The 19,515-nt window shown below is 39.8% G+C and overlaps 1 protein-coding gene across 3 annotated transcripts in view; it reads right to left on the reverse strand.

Annotated features, from left to right (window-relative positions):
• EPB41L4B (erythrocyte membrane protein band 4.1 like 4B) overlaps positions 1-19,515 on the reverse strand; it is a 165,237-nt gene that overhangs the window by 96,440 nt on the left and 49,282 nt on the right. For all 3 annotated transcript variants that reach the window (XM_059477000.1, XM_059476991.1, XM_059477008.1), the window contains exons 2-6: positions 17,571-17,675; positions 6,793-6,835; positions 4,532-4,610; positions 1,083-1,127; positions 318-370 (exon numbers count right to left, since the gene is read on the reverse strand). In XM_059477000.1, coding sequence (XP_059332983.1) covers positions 318-370; positions 1,083-1,127; positions 4,532-4,610; positions 6,793-6,835; positions 17,571-17,675 — 325 coding nt within the window. The remainder of the gene's footprint in view (positions 1-317; positions 371-1,082; positions 1,128-4,531; positions 4,611-6,792; positions 6,836-17,570; positions 17,676-19,515) is intronic.

A 19,515-nucleotide genomic window follows, 5' to 3' on the forward strand; every position in this document is an offset into this window, starting at 1 on the left:
GCACCACAGCTTCTCCCGCAGCAGGGAGCTATTTTGGGTCCTTCTTCCCTGATCAGCCCTGGGCTTCCATGAAACTTTTGTCCAGCCATGCTTTAGAGACTCCCTCCCCATAGCAGGTGTGCTGATATTGGCTAATGCAGTTCAGAAGTTATGAATGGAGGCAAGTCAAGAAAGTGATCTCCCTAAAATTCTCCTCCTTGGGTAAAAGAATGGCATTTATATATGATCAGTAAGAATGCATTAGTACCAAAGGAAAAGAAACCAGCAGGTGAGTTTTTTAATAAATTAGGACAAACCACTTTCAAAAGATGGCATACCTTGAAGACACAGAGCTGCTAGTTCAACAGCAGTTTCATATGGGCATTTCAGTCTTAAAAACAAAACAAAACACAAAACTATAAAAATCACATCTCTTGTCAGTGAAATCCTCTTGCAATAAAGCTAAAAAGAAGCCTGATAGAAAAACTGGAAACATTAATTTCCACAAACTACTCATGCTATGAAACATCTACAATTAATTGTTACTTGTGTATCATTATTTCCTAAGTTGGTACATTCTGATTAGCATTAAATATGATACACTTCACCATAAAACAAGATTGAACCAACAGAGAAAACACTAAATCAACTAGGGAACCATTTTTACTATAACACTGTATTTTCAAATATATGGGTTTAAGGTTTTTCATTTCTGTAATAAAAAAATAAATTAGTGCATGTGTGAATGAATATTGGTCAGGGTAAGACTATAAAAACACAAAGTATTTTTTCAGAGTTGACCTGAACAAAAAGTGTTGCACTGCAATTTTCTCATCCTCTCTTTCACCCACCATACTGAAAAAATGTGGCAAGCCCATGTTACATTTTCAGGTCATAAAACCCAGGACAGTTTTCACTCTCTTTAAACATTTCCATCACCTCATCAATCCATCAAAATCTTTACCCATTCTGGTTGTCAGTAATATAGTCAGGAGACATACAATGTTCTATATGTCTGTATTCTAAAGAAAAACAAAATGCACCAGGAGATTAACTATTATAAATTCCTTAAATTACAGCTACAAGGGTAAAAAGGTACTTACTTCCCTGAAAGAATGTCTTGCCGGAGCTGTAATACAAACAGGTACCTGACAAATAAAAAATTCGGAAAGTCAAAAGTAATTATAGTGGCATCCTTCTAGTTCCAGTGGCTGGAAGAATATCCCAATTCATTGAGTAGTAACAGCAACTTTAATAACTTGCTCTTTAGAAAAAAGGGCCATTGGGATCACACAGATACACCCTACAAGCTTCAAAGCTCCCACAGCTTCCACTAAAATCAAAGAGAAGATCATTTTTTGTCCACTGGTTGTGGCTGGGACATTGTCCAAAGCCTTGCTGTTAAGGATGTGCTCTATCTGAGCATACACCACAGCAACCTAAATGTTACTTACACTGCAGTGTTGTCCTAAACTTGGGTCTCACCTAATTCAGACAGGAATTGAACTACAGTATCTAGAAACAAAACACAGATAAAGGCATGAAGGCTTCAGGACTGCCTTCTCACACATAAACACAGAACAGGGAAAAAGTCCAAATTGGGCAAACAGAAAGTTTCATACCAAAATGTCACTTAAAAATAGCAGAGTTCTGAATAAAAGAATTCCATAGAGCTCACACATTTATTTAGTACGCCAAGTAGGAATTTACAGCCTTCACACTGTTGTAGTATTTTAAGCTGTTCTTTGCTAACCTTCAGTTGTAGGCATGCTTCATTGACACCACTGAGAGTGGGCTCTGAGGCATGCACAAGCGCCCTGGGTCATGCAAGGGGTGTGTAGAGGGCAGGAAGGCAGAGGCAGGCTCTGCACTGCTCTGGACACTGTGGGGTGAGGCTTGCAAAGGTGAGTGACTCAAGAGAGGAAAGCACGAGGCACTCCTGAGAGCCCAGTGAATGCAAACACAGACCTCTCCTGTCTTTACAAAGGATGCTAGAAAGACAAAGTGGGGCTTTTTCATCACAGAGAACATGGAGCGAATGTGGTGAAGGACAAACAGTTGGAATCACACAGGGAAACAGAAATTAAAAGGAAGATTAAAATATCTCATGATAACACTAGAGCAGAATCAGATTTATCCATGTTAGCTCTTTGATACATCCCTGATTCACATATTTGGCTAATACCTGACTGCCAATCAAATCTGGGTATTTGCATGTGTAGATTAAGGGTAGACAAGTATACATCCTGTTCTTATTGGTAGCCCAGATCATTCACAATCCCATGAACTCTTCTAAACTTGCAAGAAGACTCTAGGCAGTGCACCTATCAGTTTCAGGGGGCTGGTGCAGTGCTGCAGCCCCATTCTGATGGGTATGGCTTACCCTTCTTCCTTTACTGAGCACAGGCTGGCAAACACTGGCAGCTCAATTGCTGCTACTCCAAATCAACAAGATACCTTAGAAAATTCTCCACAACATCAAGTAGAGACATGTTCCTCTGTTGTTCTTCTAACTAAACTAACTAATCAGGTCACACATAAGTGACAGAAGATGTCTTCCAAAATGCACCGTATTTCAACTGTCTTTTTAAACACAAAACCAGAGCAGGTAAAGGGTTTTAATGCTTCCCAATAATGTGTTAATTATGAGAATATGATGTTTTTAGCTTTACTATAAATGGAAGTCTACTACAAAGCAGATCTCCAGAAGGAATTATGAACACCTCCTGCCTGGAAAATTCACAGTTACTGTTAAGGACGATTTTTCTTCTACTTGGAATGATTTTGAGTGTACAATTATTAATCTTCACTTTTCACTCTACATGCTACATGGAAAATATGACACAAAGACTAGCACAAAGACTAGCACAAAGACTCTTAAAAAAACCCTCCATAAATTAGAAGAATAAAAATTTAGTAACTATAGATTTCTTAAATTCAAAATTACTTTCCCCAACCAAAAATGAAAAAAAAAAAAAAGAAAGAAGGAAAAAAAAGGCACCACAATTTTTCTTACACAGTTTCACAGTGGTCTTCTGCCAAGCTTATAATTAAAAGAAATTGTTGACAACACTGAATATTTAGCTGACTAAAGTGTTTTTCTAATTAAAATAGTCTTCTGAAATGTCACCTTTCAGCAATAATTAGATCACAAGGCATCAGAGGTTAATACTTTCAGACAAAATGTCTTACTTGATCACAGCAATGATCACATAGCTCAGAAACCCAATCTCACAGTGACTAGGATCATATGCTTCAGAGCACATAAGAAAGAAATCTTGTGGTAGACAGTAATGTCATAATTTGACCACAGGGGAAATGTAATACTTGTCAGACATGCACCCTGATGTATGAAGACTTACATCAATTTCCAGAAAACACATATTATTCCTACTAATTTAACTGCATTTTCTCATTAGAGATGTCCATAAATCATCCAGATTTTTGGATTCTCTCAAGATCTTATACTTAGCTACATAAGTGGCAGGGATTTCCATAAATTATTGATACATTCTATAGGAATATGCCCTTTTATTGAATTATCACTGCTGGGCTAAACTGATAACAGATATTGAAGACCCTGTGTCTCTGTCATGAGGTGATGACAATTAGCCCTTTAATCTTGTCTCAGGCAGTGAAAAAAACGCATGGTGGGCACAGCAGACAGCAGGGAGACAGTAATCATCTGCCTGCAGGCACAAGTTTAGTGTAAACATCACATGCACATGAACTACAACAATCAACCATCCTTAAACACCTCAGGCTGATTAGGAGTACACTGATTATTGCCAAGCAAATTAGAAGACACAGAAAGTGCCCTACGGTGAGAGGCAGAACAAAAGAAAAGATAAAGTAACATTAAGATAGATGAATATTATACAGAGAAGACACAAAGTAAGCAGATACAAAAGATAAGTAAACCCCAGCTGCTGCTTTCCCAGCTCTCAGAATACACTCTGAACCAAGGTGCTATGGATCCACCAAGGCACAGGTCCACAGAAAGAGCCCAGCAGATTGAAACAAGAGACTTCCAGATATTTGTAGAGTGACTTTATACAATGCAGGCTTTTGCTTCACAGAGAACTACGGGGAAGCAGAAGGGATTCAATTCACTGTTAACTCAGAGCTCAAGCTGGCTATTCCCAAAATCCTCTACCCCTGGTACCATTATTAAATCACCCCCAAGTCTGAGGGCAGCAGGAACAAAGCAGGGCACTGGCATTTAGCAGGACATAATGGAAACCCCTCTCAGAGGATGGCAGATATCAAGAGCAGGTGTCTCCCAGCTGCAGCTTTCCCCACCCAACTCTGCCCTTCTTTGCAACTTCAAAGCACCAGAACACAGCATCTCCTACACACCAACACGCTTGGAAAGCCCCATGGATGCTTTCTGGCAGCAAATAAAAAACATGATGTTACTCTGACAGTAGGAAAACACCTAAGAAGGCAGACAAAATGAGCACCCTTAATAAGAAAGCTCTAATCACCTGCTTGCAGTACCCCCACGTGCCTGAGATGTCTCAAATCCCCGTCAGCCACGCGCAGTTCCTACCTTGTGAACTCCTCGTGAAGGTTGTTGGGCTCTGACGAGTAGTACTTAATGCGAAAATGCAGCGTGTACGGAGGTCCAACTGCACATGCAGAGATTTGAAATGGGGAAAAAAGATTTACACTCATTGTAGCCCTGCTAAGGCAGAACAGCTGCCACACCACCCCACAGCCCAAGAGACCCAAAATTAATTACATGTTTCAGATTCGTCAAAGAAAATATTTAATGATTTTTTAAATTCAAAAATGCATGCAATAAACAAAAAATATAGATGATTACCATACTTTTTGATACTCATTAACTGAAATTTATCAAGCCAATAGTCCATTTGGCAAACCCATTTTCGTCTAAAGAGGGGTGCCTCATAGCATGCTGTGAATGACAAGTTTCTAGGTACGCACCCTGTTGCTGGGCCCAGGGGGAAATGGAAGGAAGAGGGAAGGAGAGGGTGATGCTCCTTCTTACCAGGCACAAACACTACTCCAAAAAACCCCCTACCCAATAGATCAGCTTTCAACTGAAACACATTAATTGAAAAGGTAAGATAAATAGACTGAAAAGTTCTGGAGAAGACTCTGGCACCCATGAATACAGGAAGCTCAAAAATTCCATGGGGTTGCAAGAATTGTGTTACCTGAAGTCAGAAGGTGAATGCTACATCGAACTTCCCATGTAACACAGATAACAGGAAGTTATCCAGCTACCATGAAACTGTGACCATTGCATCCTCATCTGCCTAACTCTCATCTTCCAGCCAGCTGCCTGCTGATGTATTAATTGATGGACAAATCATTTTTCCTCACTTTTCTAAGATCTTCTATAACACCACATCAACAAGCAAACACGTGCCTATTAATGATCCTTCCACTAAGTTATATGCAGCTAATTAGAGCTTTGATTCTGTCTCCCTCACAGCTCCTGTAAGTCAGGTTATAGCACCCTGAGCTCACAGCTCAGCACCACTGGTGAGGTCTGCAAAGCTGAGAAAATGACTTGGAAAAGACAGCAGTGAGCAACATCCATCATGAAAGAGGAACTCTTCACAAAGCATCTGCTGAATTCAAGGTAAAGGAAAGTAACCTGTTGTGAGACAGACCTTTACAACAACCCAACAAATTGCTTCCCTCTTCAGCATTCCTCAGAGCCACGATTTGCTGAATTCTTTTTAAAATAGGCTCTTCACACATTAAAAACAGACAAAAAAATGCAACTAAATTGGCTGAAGGTTCTACAGAATCACTGATTTTCCAGGACAAGGCTATTAGAGAAAGTGCAGCTGCAAACCAGCTAGTCACCTAAGGTAAAGCAGTTATGTGATGAAAAGGGGAGAGAAAACCAAACAGCAAAAACCTTACCCACAGCAGCTATCTTCACCATGGATTCTAGCAGGCTGACACCCACACACCATGGGGTGACAGCAAACTATCCTAAAGGCCTCTGAAGAACTCCACTGTTTACAAAAATCATCTGGATACTTGGGTACTTATATAAAAAAAAAAAAGGCAAAACACCACTGAAGCAATCAAGATCTACCTCTGCAAGGTCCTCCAAGGCAGTCAACAATTTTCTTGAAGAACACATTTTAATCTCACAGAAGCCATGTCTTCATGGCGCATGACTGTTGCCAACTGCAGCATTCTAACAAAACATGTTAATGCCAATGCTGTACTGTACCCAAGCCTGCAACCAGATTATCAAAAATCCAGGAACTACTTCCCTGCCTCAGACAATTTTCACAGAAAATACAGTCCACCAACCCCTCCATCCAAAACTGCCTTTGATGAAACAGCAGCTATTTCAGAACTACATTTGACAAAACAGCAGGTATTTCTGCTAGTTAAACTCTTAAAATAATAATATGGAAAAAAGGTTTAAAAATTAATCATTACACAATGAAGTATTTTCCATTCACTCTCTGAAAGAAATTGCAGGATATCTGTTGTGGATCAGAAGCAGTGACAGGAATGGCGATCTGTGTCCAGGCAACCCAATTTCACAGATCAGACTGAAATTACCTGGCAACCCACTCTGCCTTAGACAAACAGCACAGGTTTAACAAGGGCTTCTGAAGGCCTGGCTGCTGCTTAATAAGTGCTCTGGCCTTTAGACATGGTCAGCCAATTACCCCTTAAATTAAAACTCTTTTCTAAGGAATATTTATTCCATTAGAGGCCATATTTAAACATTCTCTATCATGTTCTAATACACTAAATTCAAATTCTTTAGGAAATAACAAAATAAATAGGCAGAGACACAGTACTTACTTTTTATTTGCTTCTTAATGAATTTTGAATGGTCCAACCAGTGCTAAAAAAAGAAAATCCACACTTAGAAGCAGTTCCATTTCAAGATTTTGTTGACTTCATAAACTGATTACAATAAAATTTAACAGATAAAAATCTCTTATAAGGAAATAGTGCCATATTTATTTTCTAAACTTCTCATATTGGTGAAAGCGTTTATTGGCATGTTTATTAACTACCCTTCTTCCACCAGGGAAAGCTTGATTTTAAATTCATCAGTGGCCAGGGAAGTCACTCTTCCAGAGTAGAAACTTCAAAATGCAAGGCCACAAAGCAGTGGTGTGTAAGGAAGGCACCCTTTTGCCCCAAAACCCTGAGTTTCAGCCTCCTTTAAACCTCTGTTTGAGAGAGGCCCTCCAGAGCCTGTACTATCCTGCCTTCCACTGCTCCACAGCCAAGTTTTTTTCAAGGTAAGGATGGAGACTTAACCCCATTAAGAGCAAACACTGATGTATATCTCACCATCTCACCCTTTCCTTTTAAACTAAGGCAGAAGATCTGGAATAGTGCAACAGTGATGACAAAAACATCTGATTCCCAGCAAAGTGTATGCACTCTCTTGTCAGTATAAGTTGCATCTACAGAAAGGCAGCAATAAACACAATCTGGTGTAAATTTAGCTTAAATCTTTGACAGTCTCTGCTCAATGCCCTACAGAAGGCTTCAATCTTGTTTGAAGCAACTCCATGTAAATGCTTCTGTCATACAAATTGGTAAGAGAGTTCTGGATTTCTTTGAAATAAGTGGTTTTCTATCTTTAAATATATTTTAAAATTATGAAGTAGGTACTATGAAACAAAATCTTTGGAAAAAACCCTCTTCCTTTTTTGCTATTAAAGAATAAATGTTTTCAGAAAAAGGATAATCTCTCAATGACTACTTGTTACACCATCACCATGCTACTATGGCTGAAAAAAATGAACAAAATTATTTGTTGTCTAGTAATACTGGTATTTACTTACTAACTATGCTCTAAACCAAGGCAAAAATTTATCACAGGTATAGATGTATACAGATCAAAAGTCTGACAGCTTACTACCCTTAAGGTAAATAAATTTCACAAGAAGGAGAAAGAGAAATAGAGCAACAATTCTGAAGGTGATTTTATTTGCAGGAGACTTGCAAGACTCCCTTAGATGAGGCTGGCAAGAAATCAATTCTTATAATCTCTAATCTGGTAGAAATCTCTACCAGAATGGAAATAAAACATTACAGCAGCTCATATAAATATAATCCTTAGCGCTACAAGGAATTTACTTTGTCTCTATTTTGCTCTCTTATGAAAAAATTACAGCCGTGTGAAATCTCAAATTTTTGATAAGAAAAGAAATATCAACATTGAAACTTTGCCTTTTTTTTAACTGAAATTATATAAGTCTGTTACTTTCATAGCTCCAGGGCAGATAAATTTTTTATTCTTCAAACACCTAGCTGTGAAAATGTCTTTCTATCTAATATTTATTTTGGCTAAAGAAAAGTCCCTCAAAGACAAATATAATTAATGCATTAAAAGAAAAGCTTTTCATGTAGAAAAACATCTATAATACATGCTAAAAACTCCTGTTAGCACCATGTTCTGGAACTAGCACTGCACTACCTGAACTATAATAATTCCCACTAAAAAACAGCTGATAGTCCCTTTTCTTGGCATGTGGTCTTTAAGGTACATTAAAGCTCAAATAAGAGTAAGTTTCAAACTGATTATTTGCAAGTGCAAATACTTTAAGTAATGGCTAAAAAAACACCCAACAAGACTGCAGGAACTGCTTGTGCAGACCATTAAGTGAGACCACAGCTTAGACAGGAGCTATCATCACTCTCTGCACCTAAGCAGCCACAGGCAGGCGGCTCCAGGAGATAAAGCACAGCAAGCATTAAAGTCACCTCTCTTCAGCAGCAACAGTGAGCTGCTGTTTCAGCCCCATCCTGCACTGCACATCAAGTGTGTGATGTGCCAGCACACGGATCATAAACACAAAGACGGAGGTAGGGCACGGGCTGACAGCATTATTGACCCAGAGCTCCAAGGCCTGGAAGTTTTCATGCAGATTTATGAACCAACTCCAATTTCACAGTCAGATATTTTCTGCAATTTCTGTGAAAATCAGGCTGAATTTTAACACTTCTTTGCCTCAGATAATGTCAGAGGGCTTCTTCACACTGTGTACCACACCAGCCTTCCAAATGTCCCTCTGAGCTGGAAAAAAAAAATCAAAGCATTCTAGCTAAAGCCTAAAATAGGTTTGGGCTTGGCTACATACTGCTTGCTGACTCAGTTAGAGGGAAGTGAAAGCAATGAATTCTGAAGTCTCATTAGGAAGCTGAATAAAACCAGAGGAGCGTTGCTCTTCTCTCAGCACAGAGATACAAGACTATATCTCTGCCTCTTTTGTGCTCTGGCAAAATGACCATACATAATTTCAGGATCTGGACTCACCAAAGAAACCTAACTATGGACCTCACAGTGTAGGACCAGGACTGACCAGACTCATTCCAACCATACCCCACCATAATCCCTGTATCCTGTTTGGATTTGGAAATATCAGTGCAGAACAAGGAGGAGGAAAGGGATTATTTGCTTTAGGACTGTGTTATGATAGGAAGACAGTGTCTAAGCTACTTTGCCCATAGTAAGGGAAGAAAAACCCAAACCTGATCAAACTGCAGGTAACCAGAATTCTATGATTATGCTAGAACAGAACAAAGCAGTTCAGCTGGAAGGGACCTACAGTGACCACCTAGTCCCACTGCCTGACCACTTCAGGTTAAGGGCATTGTCCAACATCTCTTAAGACTGACAGGCTTGGGACATCAATTGCCTCTCTAGGAAATCTGTTCCAATGTTTGATTACCCTCTTGGTAAAGAAATGCTTCCCAATGTCCAGTCTGAACCTCCCATGTTTCAGCTTTGAACCATTCCCATGCATCCTTTCCATGGATACCAGGGAGGAGAGCCCAGTGCCTCCCTCTCCACTTCCCATCATCAGCTGCAGAGAACAATGTGGTCCCTCCCTTAATTTTGTCAGGTAAACTGGAAGGTCAAATGCTAGATTAACTCCCATTTATTCCTCTTTAATCTCAGCAAAATTTCTTTGCTCTATCAAATGAATAATGTTTCTTATGGTATTAACTGACATAACACAGTGGCCATTGACTGGGATTCATTTATTGAAAACAAATACCAATAAATTCCACATGAAAGAAGCACCACTTAAAAAAATATAATTTCTTAAAATACTGGAAGCATGTATTTATCTCAGCATGGTCTCCTCTTTTGATCACTTGCTTAATTGAAGAGGAAAAAATAAGTAGCTCAGCATTTCCTAATGGTAGTAGCCAGTACTTTCTCAAAATAGATATACAGCATGGGAAGTATATATTTGCAGATATGCTACAGCTGCTAAAGCAGTCAGCTTATGAGGACCACATGAGTGCCAAATGAAGACTGAAAGGAGGATTTCCACAGCCTGACACAATCCCACAATCACACACCTGAGCTTGTAAATTCCACCACCTCTCTACTTGCTTCCTAAAAGAATGAAAATTCCTTGTCTTGATTTATACAGCCCTCAAAGGTGAGCTGAAAAGGAAAAAAAAACTGCATTTGACCCTTTTTGACTGGCTTTCTTTGCTAGTTTAAAGTGCACAAAGAACATCTTGAATAGACTGTTCTCCCTTATGCTTATTTATATATTTAACGATCAGTAAGAGGAAGCCCATTTTTACTGAAAAATATTGGTTGAAAGCTTTCTCAAGTCATGCCTGGAGGTAAAAGAGAGAGAATCATGCTCAGTGATCAAGTTCAGAAAAGAGGGTGTGCTAAACAAAAGCTGGCATCTTTAAAACCAAAAGTCAATTATCCCTTCAGCTGTCTTCTTGCTTTCTGGTTTCCTAGGCACCTGAATCCTACCAAGCTGCCTGCCATTATTACTCACACAACCTTCTAAAGCAGAGAAGTGAAAAATGTATGTATCACATGGAGGAAGGAAACACCAAAAAATCAAGCCAATAAAAATTCTACCCACCAAACCACAGTTTGGGGATTTCTCTACATTTTTAGATTGAAAAGAGAGCAAAGGAGCAAAAGCCCTCTTTTCTTCTGCAGGTCACCTTTCAACATAATTATTATAGTAACAGAATACCAAATGAGAACTGGGATTATGTAGAAACTCAGGGAGTACACAAATATACACTTAGGAACAGGATAATCTCCCAGGAGTTCACAACGTAAAACAATGAGGTATTGTTCTCATGTTCCTCTAATCCCTCCTACAAAGTTATGCTCCTCTCAAAAAGGAAGGCTCACCTCACTGGTGACTTCAGCTGCCCACTGAAAGGCTGTAGAGAAGGTGATTGACACCTCTGAGAGGTATTCCATGGCAGAAGGATGAGTGGCACCAGACTCAGGAGAAATCCCAGCTAGACAGGAAGACTGTCACCATGAGGCTGTTCAGACAAAGCACAGGTGCCCAGAGGGACTGTGGAGCCATCACCATCCTTGAGGGTGTCCAACCTGACTGAACAAAGCCCCAAAAAACCAGGTACAACTGAAGCTGCTATGAGAACCTTGGATAGAGACACCCCTTTCAACAAACAAGACCTGCAGGCATTTTTCAGGAGGCTGCTCTACAATCTCACCTACCCAACTTGAAAGAAAAGAAGAAAAAAGGGAATGCACTTCTACTCAAATAGCATTCACATTACAAAGCCAAGCTGGGATTAAAGAGGTGAAAAATTTGCATTTGGGCTCAGATGAGACCAGCTTTTCACAAAACAGTGGCAGGATCTTAGAGGGGTTTTAGTCCCAGCTGGCCAGTTTTGATTTAGACCCCCTTTGAACACTGCTGTCAGCATCTTGTTGAGCAGGGCCCTGGCACAGTGGTACAGATCCACATCAACACCGCTGGAGGACCAACCTGATCCAGGGGGAAAGTTTTGTCAGTTTTCTAAGCTGTCCCTGGCCTGAACAAGGCAGACCAGTTGCCCTCCAGCAGCCCCCTTCAGCTGACACCACTGTGCAGCTCCCATGCCAAGCTCTCTCTTGCCCTGTGAAGAAAGGCATTGCCTTCCACAAGTCACACACAGTGGGACAGAGCCGGCAATGTAAGGTGCAAGCAAAGCTGTCCAGCAGCAGGAGGGCAGATGGAGCTGTGATAAAGCTCCAGATTGTGATCTTGGGAAGTACAAGGCCACAGACGCTAATTCCAGAGCCATGAGGGCACTGGTAGGACTTAATGGATCTTTACCAGATCCATTTTACCCTGAGAGCTCCACATATTGAGTGGCATTCATGGAAGCCTGGCCTGTCCCAGTCTGAGTCAGCACAGAGCCATCTCAGAAGCATCCTGATAAATGATGTGGTTTAACTGCAGACCAGATAAACTAACCAAGAATAACAGAGAGATGTCCTTCAAGACCATTAGCCTATCCTAATTCATATCCATGTGATAACCAAATAATATTTTGCTTTGCAGACTTGACAGAAGTAAATCACAGAATTATAGAAAAATTATATAAAAAACTTTCCTGGTCTAGTATATTTCTCATTAGATTTACTTTGCAGACAGTGAAGGCTGATACCACTCCAGATCAATTCTAGCAATTTATTTTTAATTTTGATGCCTATGTCCAAACCTGCAAAAATAAACTGAAGGGATTTGTAACAAGTAGGCAACAAACCTGACTATATCAGTGGAAGACAACTGAGAAATCACTTCAGCTTATGCTCCAACCACACACAAAGACAAAAGAAAGACAACACAGACTGTTTGCTGTCCCAGAGAGAATTCTTTACACTCCGGAGAGAGGTGCCGAAGCATCACTGACAGACAGCACAACAACCACCTGCCCCGTACGCCTGCTTCTCAAGTCTGTGTCAGAAAAATGTCCTCCCAAAACAGCAGGTGCTACTGGAAGACTAGAGACTGGAATGTGTTAGTGTTTTGCAGTCTTTCACCAAGTGTTCACAAACCACAATATAGACTTGGACAGCAACAGATGGGAAGTGTTCCACATTCATCAGGTGTTCTGCATCGCTGTGGAGTCAGCCACACTGCCTGTGTCCACTGACTGAACTGGCATTCCTATCACTGCCACTATTAGAAACTGAAGCATCAAGCGCTTCAGGATGTTCTACAGCTTTTGGGACCCTCCATCTGTGACTGGTATTTTTTGCTCTTGGCTACAATCCACAGACACACGTCCTGCAATTGCCACAGTCCCAAAGTGCTCATCATCCAGAGGAAACAAGAGAGCTTGAGGGAGGGAAACTGAGTCACAGAGGCATGTCACAGCTTATTCATGGGGAAAATAGCATGTTTCTAACAGTAGCAGAAAAAGAAATACTTAGCATTATCAAAATTTTTACTAATCTCCCTTCTTTCCCACATCCAGTATATTGAAAAAAAAGCTTGTCCCAATTTTCTTCTGCTTCACGAACACTCATTTAAGTATTAAGAAGTACAAAAGGAAAAAGACTCCCAGATATCACACTATGAGGCTAATTGACTGGTTTGAACTGCTCATTTTTCCCCATCCCTCACATCTTAAGAAGTCATAACAGTAATATCAAAAGCAGCAGCTGAAAAACCCGATCAATGAGCCCTTAAAAGAAAATTCAGATAGATACAGCAGAGGCAGTGATAATGAACCAAAGCCCTACAAGTCCCTGACCCAATACCTGCTGAAACATCCAGGAATCTAGTTCTTGATGTGTAGAGAAAACAAAGGTACTGACATTATTTGTTGTCCAGCTTGCCTCCTTCCTGCTCCCCAGCACTGTTGAAATCCTTTGTCGTGAGTCATACACGGTCCTGACTCTGTCAGAAAAACCTGGCCAGAAGGCAGCCTTTCATAGAGGTGAGGATCTCAGTGTCAGAATCAGTGCATCCTGACACACTGCTGCTGGTCAGGACCATTCTGGGCAACACAGTTTTGGGCAATTTTTTTCCCTCTTGTTTTTTTTACTTGGAGCAATTGCTTTCATGCAAGCCTATTTCACTTCTACACGACCTTCTCCATGTTCTCCTTCCACTGTCTTCTCACCTCCTGCATCAGAACCCAATTTAGAAACTGGTCAATACTGAGAAGTTCAGATGCAAACATGGTTTACCAGGACAACTCACTGTAGCTTAGTCCTGGTACTCATCTTCCCAGGGAATCCTGGTCCCCCCCATAGCCATGGGCAGCACCTGCAGGAGGTACAGGGTGTCCTCACACATCAGTCTTGCTGTACACACAGTGTAAATCCAGTGCTTCCCAACGTGCCAGATACACTGCTGCAATCACACATCCTCCAAAGGGTTCAACTGGCTGCAGGGCACAGCTGGGAAAGGCTGCTCCATACAGATCTTCTTTAATCTAAGGGGTCTTTGTGACATTAGAGATCAGACATAAAGGACTTAAATGACTTAGAGGATCACTGAAAGAGACACATGTGAGAAAAAGGGCAATTTAATTCTTTTGCTTCCATCCATTCCCAGTGATGACAGCAGCTCATCTGCACAAACTAAAAAAAATAGAGATTTCAAAGACTGATCTTAAAAATCCTTCCCTTTCAATTACCCTGCGATTGTTCTTGTGAACAGAAACAAAATTTATGATGGAAACAAGCAAATTCCAAGCTAATAAACATGAGCAATCCTTCAGTTATAAATTCTCAATAAAAAACACAGGAGGGGCTGGGAGAGCATCCATGTTTTGGCATCAAAGGACAGAAAATTGGAACAAAGAATGCAACTGTAGAAATGAGGATATCTAAATCTTGAGAGACCCTATAAAATATAGAGTTCACAAAGAGCTGTTAACCACAGAAAGCCTTTTTTTTTTTTTATTAAGATGATTTAGAATAAGAGAAAGGAAGGACATTCCTGGATTGAAAATGAATAAACATCAGCAACCAACAGTCAAACACCCATACCAACCATTGAAAACGTTGCATGCAACCAGTTCCTACAAAGATCGGCGAAATACTTCCTCATGGCAACTGAACTTCCATAGTATGGTCTCCCAAGATTTTACTATTGCTATTTCTAACCTCAGCCGAAGTTTTCAAGGCCTTCTGCTTTGCTAGAAAACACAGGCTGTAGTAAAAGTAACTGAAAACCCAATAAGCTTTGTATTTTCTCTAAACCACAGCAGAGACCTCCTACATCAGAGTGACACCCTTCAGTCACCCCAAGCACTACATCTCTGTTGAAGTTCTGTAACAGCTAGAATAAGAAATTGTTTTCTTGTATTAGAGTATTTTTACTTCCAGAGTTAACAGCAAGTAACTCAAAATACAACAGTGCACTAAAATTTGTTTTAGAATAAACTATTAGATGATTATCTACATCCTTCTATCCTTCTGCATCCTTCTGATGGATATCTTCAAAGAGCACAAGGTACAAGCTAATGCAGAGCTCACTGAATAGGCTTTACAGTATTTTCTGCATTACTGCTGACATCTTGCTTTTTACAGCTTTATGTTGGGGGTTTGTATTAAAAATAAGCTGTTCAAACAATTAAAGCTTTTTCTCTCTCAAAGCAGATAAACTCTAATCATGATTTTGTTTTCTAAATCACAGCTATCAACACTGCTTGTCCCAAGTCTCTGGCAAAGTTACAGGACTGAAGGAAACAGGGCACTCAGAAGCTGCTGGCCTTGGAGCACACAGAAGCAATCTCCACTATTCAAAGACTATTTTGTGTTCTCTTACTTGTAATGGTGGCTTAAAGACGTTTAGCCCTTAACAATACACACTAAAGACAAAGGCTTAGAGCCTCAAAGGGGTTTAACAATTTTAATCTCCCAGTCCCCCACTTGGCATTGTGTGTCTGGGCTGGCACTAAGCAGAAGCCCATGGAGGCTAGGCATTAATTGCTGTGCAAACAAAAAGTTCAGGTCACAGGTTCATAGCAGATGAAAGAAGGCTCTTAAAGCATGGAACCTTTTGGCACAGGGTGCTGGGCAAGATAAAAGCTTGTGCCTTGAAGTTCTCTAAGCTCTACTCTCTGCCCAGCTTGAGCCAGACCAAAAAACACAAGAGCCAAGTAAGAGCTTTTGGCCTTGCACTTCAGGGAAGGTAAAAGACTTTGCCCTCAACACTCCTCTTAATTCAGGATATCACAACCCTACCACCAAAGCCCTGCAACCAGAGTTGGCTTTTTTCAGACCCCCCCAGCAGCTGTTCACAGCCCTCATCCCTTTTGCAGCTGTAGATGCATCATGTACTTCCCTCCTTAAAAGAACAAAGAAATAGCAAACAAACAAAGCTGAAACACTTGCATGTATAGATAGCCACACTGTGCCCTCAACACCAGTGAGAGAGCTCCATACAGAAGACATAGCTACTGCATCTTTCTTACCAGTCAAAAGAGCCCTTCCGTTTTGCAAACATACAAGAAAATGAGTCTTCCCAGCTTCCTCAGCCCAGCTTTTGGCTGATCTGCCCTCATTCTTGCTGAGAAAGGATATTTCACTCTTCCTTTCTGCTTTCCTTCTTACAAAACATGGAGCTCCTTGCTCGGTAATTATTCCTAGCTATCAAATTCCCAGTTGGATGATTTGACAATCAGTGACAATATAATATGTTTTTCCCGTTATAAGCAGGCTCTGCTCTATTAGTTGTGTCCTTAAAATCAGATTCATCATAAAAGTATACACAATTTATGTATTTAGAAATTTTATCAGAAGCACACACACATAATCAACTAAAAATCCCAAAACCATTATGAACATACTTCATTCAAAACATCAGTTTTCAGTGATATTAACCTAAATTAATTTAGACATCAGGATAAAGTTTAAATAGATTAATACTGCTTCTCCCCAAACCCACAGATTCTCTTCTTCTAGTATCAAGTCATTAGTACAGTACCTGGATAGGTTTCCTGTTTGTTGTTCACAGTGACTGGTGGAACACAGATGATAATGCAGCTGCTTGAACCCTGATCCATCCTTTGACCCAAGCTCGTTAGAGAATAAAGCTGAGAATTCTGGGATGATAAACTTAGAACCTACACTTCCCAGGATGTCAATATTGCAGCCACATTTTCCCATTATTTTATTATCCCAGAGAAAACATCTGCTGCTGCTTCATGGAAAAAATATTTATGAACTGACCAGAGAGCACTAAAAGAAACATTCATTTCCCAAATATGCATATTTTCTATCCACAGTGCAGGTTTTTTGTAAAACGTCTTGCTCACACAGAGTGAGCAGACAAAGGAAAAGATTAAATATATATCAATACAGTGTAATCACAATGCTGTAGTATTTTAATCCTATCTTATTAATATATCTACTCATATCTGTAAATACTTTTTTTAGATTTATTTCTTTCACCTGCAGATACTGGAAGTCCTTATATAAGGAAGAGGAGAAGAACTTTTAGCTAAAACGTTTTGCTCTTGCAAATGAACCTAAACCCTCAAAGCAATACAATGTGTGCACAGAACAACAGAGAAAATTTACAAGAAATCCTTGCTTGCAAAACAATTTGAATACCATGAGTCTAGTAACCATAAAGTACATTTTTCTTTACCAAAATTCATTGTTGTTTTAACTTGTGTGCAATCAAGTTACACGCGTGTCACATAAGATGACTCAGGACTCATTCAGAGGATGTAGCTTTATGTGCAAGAACCAAACATGGCATCACTTATTTCAGCCCCCAGTGCTGACACCTCTCCATGGAACTGCACCAGCAATAAAGTAACAGGCACAAAACATAAAAATCAACTTAAGTTATACTCACTGTAATTTGGGAAGCATCCATGAATTGCAGGCCAAAGTAATCCGTTTCTACAAGGTCCAAATGATACACAATCTGGTCAAACAACTCCTGTCCCTTTGCATTTTTCTGTAACAGAAAAGAAAATGCTTTTTTAAAAATTGGCCAGTGTGGGTTTGTTTGGGTGTGTTTCTTTTCAAGTTCAAACATGTGAGAAGAGATACACAAAGGAAAATAATATCAAAAGAGCAATTCTATTTATTCTGAAAAATTGCATTGACATTTCTTTTTATTTTCCTAGGGAAAGAGAGAGTGACATGCCATTCTTGTCTGCAACTATTCCAACAGCATCAGATTTTGCTCTCAAAGCAAGCTTTCAAAGTTCATCATAATTAAAAATGTACAAGAGAAAGGGAAGGGTTATGCCCTACAAGTGTCCTAAGTCACAGAGCCGTCATTTTGTACCCCAGGAAGTCAGATTCTCAGGAAAAGCTTGATTAACATACACTGCCTGAAATCTGCTGGCTATCAACAGCAACTGCAGCCATGCAGAGCCACATCACCACTGAAGCTGCAAAATAAATTCTGGACAGCCTGAACACTCAAAGAGCACTGTGAAGAAAATTTATAGGATTTGATAATATTTCATTTATGTTGCCAACTGCCATAATATTTACAGTCTTTAAATGAAGAAACAAAGGCCAAAAAAGCTGTAAACTTACTTGGCATGCCATCTGAAACAGGCAAGAATGGAAATAAAAGTTAACAACTAAAACCCCAACTATGGCCTAGAGGTAAGGGTAGAAAACTTAGCAGATTTTAAAGGTAGGCTGCATTGGCCTGGGTACTTGTTTTGAGGTTATGGCAAGAATTTACATTGTCAGTCTTCAACACTAGAAAAGCTTGAACATTACAGGTGGGCTGAAGAAAAAGGCAATAACCAATTCTTCATGCAAATCTTGTTGAGTTACTTGGCGAAGAAAGTTTTCAAATTCTTGAGCAAAATCACCCCTTGGCCAAATATACATGAGATGATCATAAATCTGAGTAAGAGACTGAAGCTACAGCTGTGCTTTATACAGGGAAGTACTGACCAGGATCCACTTTTGTGACTGCTGTCCCTCTTACAACTTTAAGGATTTTTTTTTTCATTTTTAAAAACTAACATATTAGGCATTTCCACTTTACCCAAAATGTAGCAAAATTCACAGTTAAGCATTCAGTTCCTTTAGCTTGGCCTTCTGCACAAAGGCACCATCAATCATAACATGTAGAACTCCTGTTCAGGGTTCTAGGCTGTCTAAAATCAGTTTTCTTCAGCAACAGGCAAGATCACAAGTTACACCTCTGTTTTTCCAAGAAAGTGAAGCAAGCTCAGGTACAGGAAGCAAATTTTATTTAAGTTGTACTTTTTAGGGTTTTTTAACTAACAAAACAGAAGCACAGAAATTGAATCATATCAAATTTCAAGAGCAGAATTAAAGCTCCATAAAAGCTTAACACCAACATTAAACTGTCATTGTAAGATACTGTTTCATTATTTTGAGGGGGGAAAGGGGCAGATAATAGACATCAGTAACCAAAGTTCAACAGTCTATTAAAGGCAGCTGAGACTACAATGGTCTCTTAAAACAGTACATTGCTAAGAAGTCATCGTCTTTACTTGTACTGTAATTGTTATAAACTGAACAAAAACATCCAGAACATATTTTCTTATATGGAGTAAAATCAGCACTGATTAAAAGAAGCCAAACAAAGCTCAACAAAATTTAAACCGACCTTGCTTAAGTGAGGGAGGAGAAAGCCCTCAAAAGCAATGAAGAGAAACAGCAGAACATGAAAAATTCAAAAGTAGGAAAAATGCACTTGATGCCCTACTCTGCTCATGGTTGCTTGCTTTATGGCATTAACTACGAGTACATGTTTATCTTCCACTGCCACACACCCAATATAAACCAGAGAGAGCACA

This window comes from Ammospiza nelsoni, chromosome 1 (assembly GCF_027579445.1).
Source record: "Ammospiza nelsoni isolate bAmmNel1 chromosome 1, bAmmNel1.pri, whole genome shotgun sequence".
In the NCBI taxonomy this organism is placed as follows: Eukaryota; Metazoa; Chordata; class Aves; order Passeriformes; family Passerellidae; genus Ammospiza; species Ammospiza nelsoni.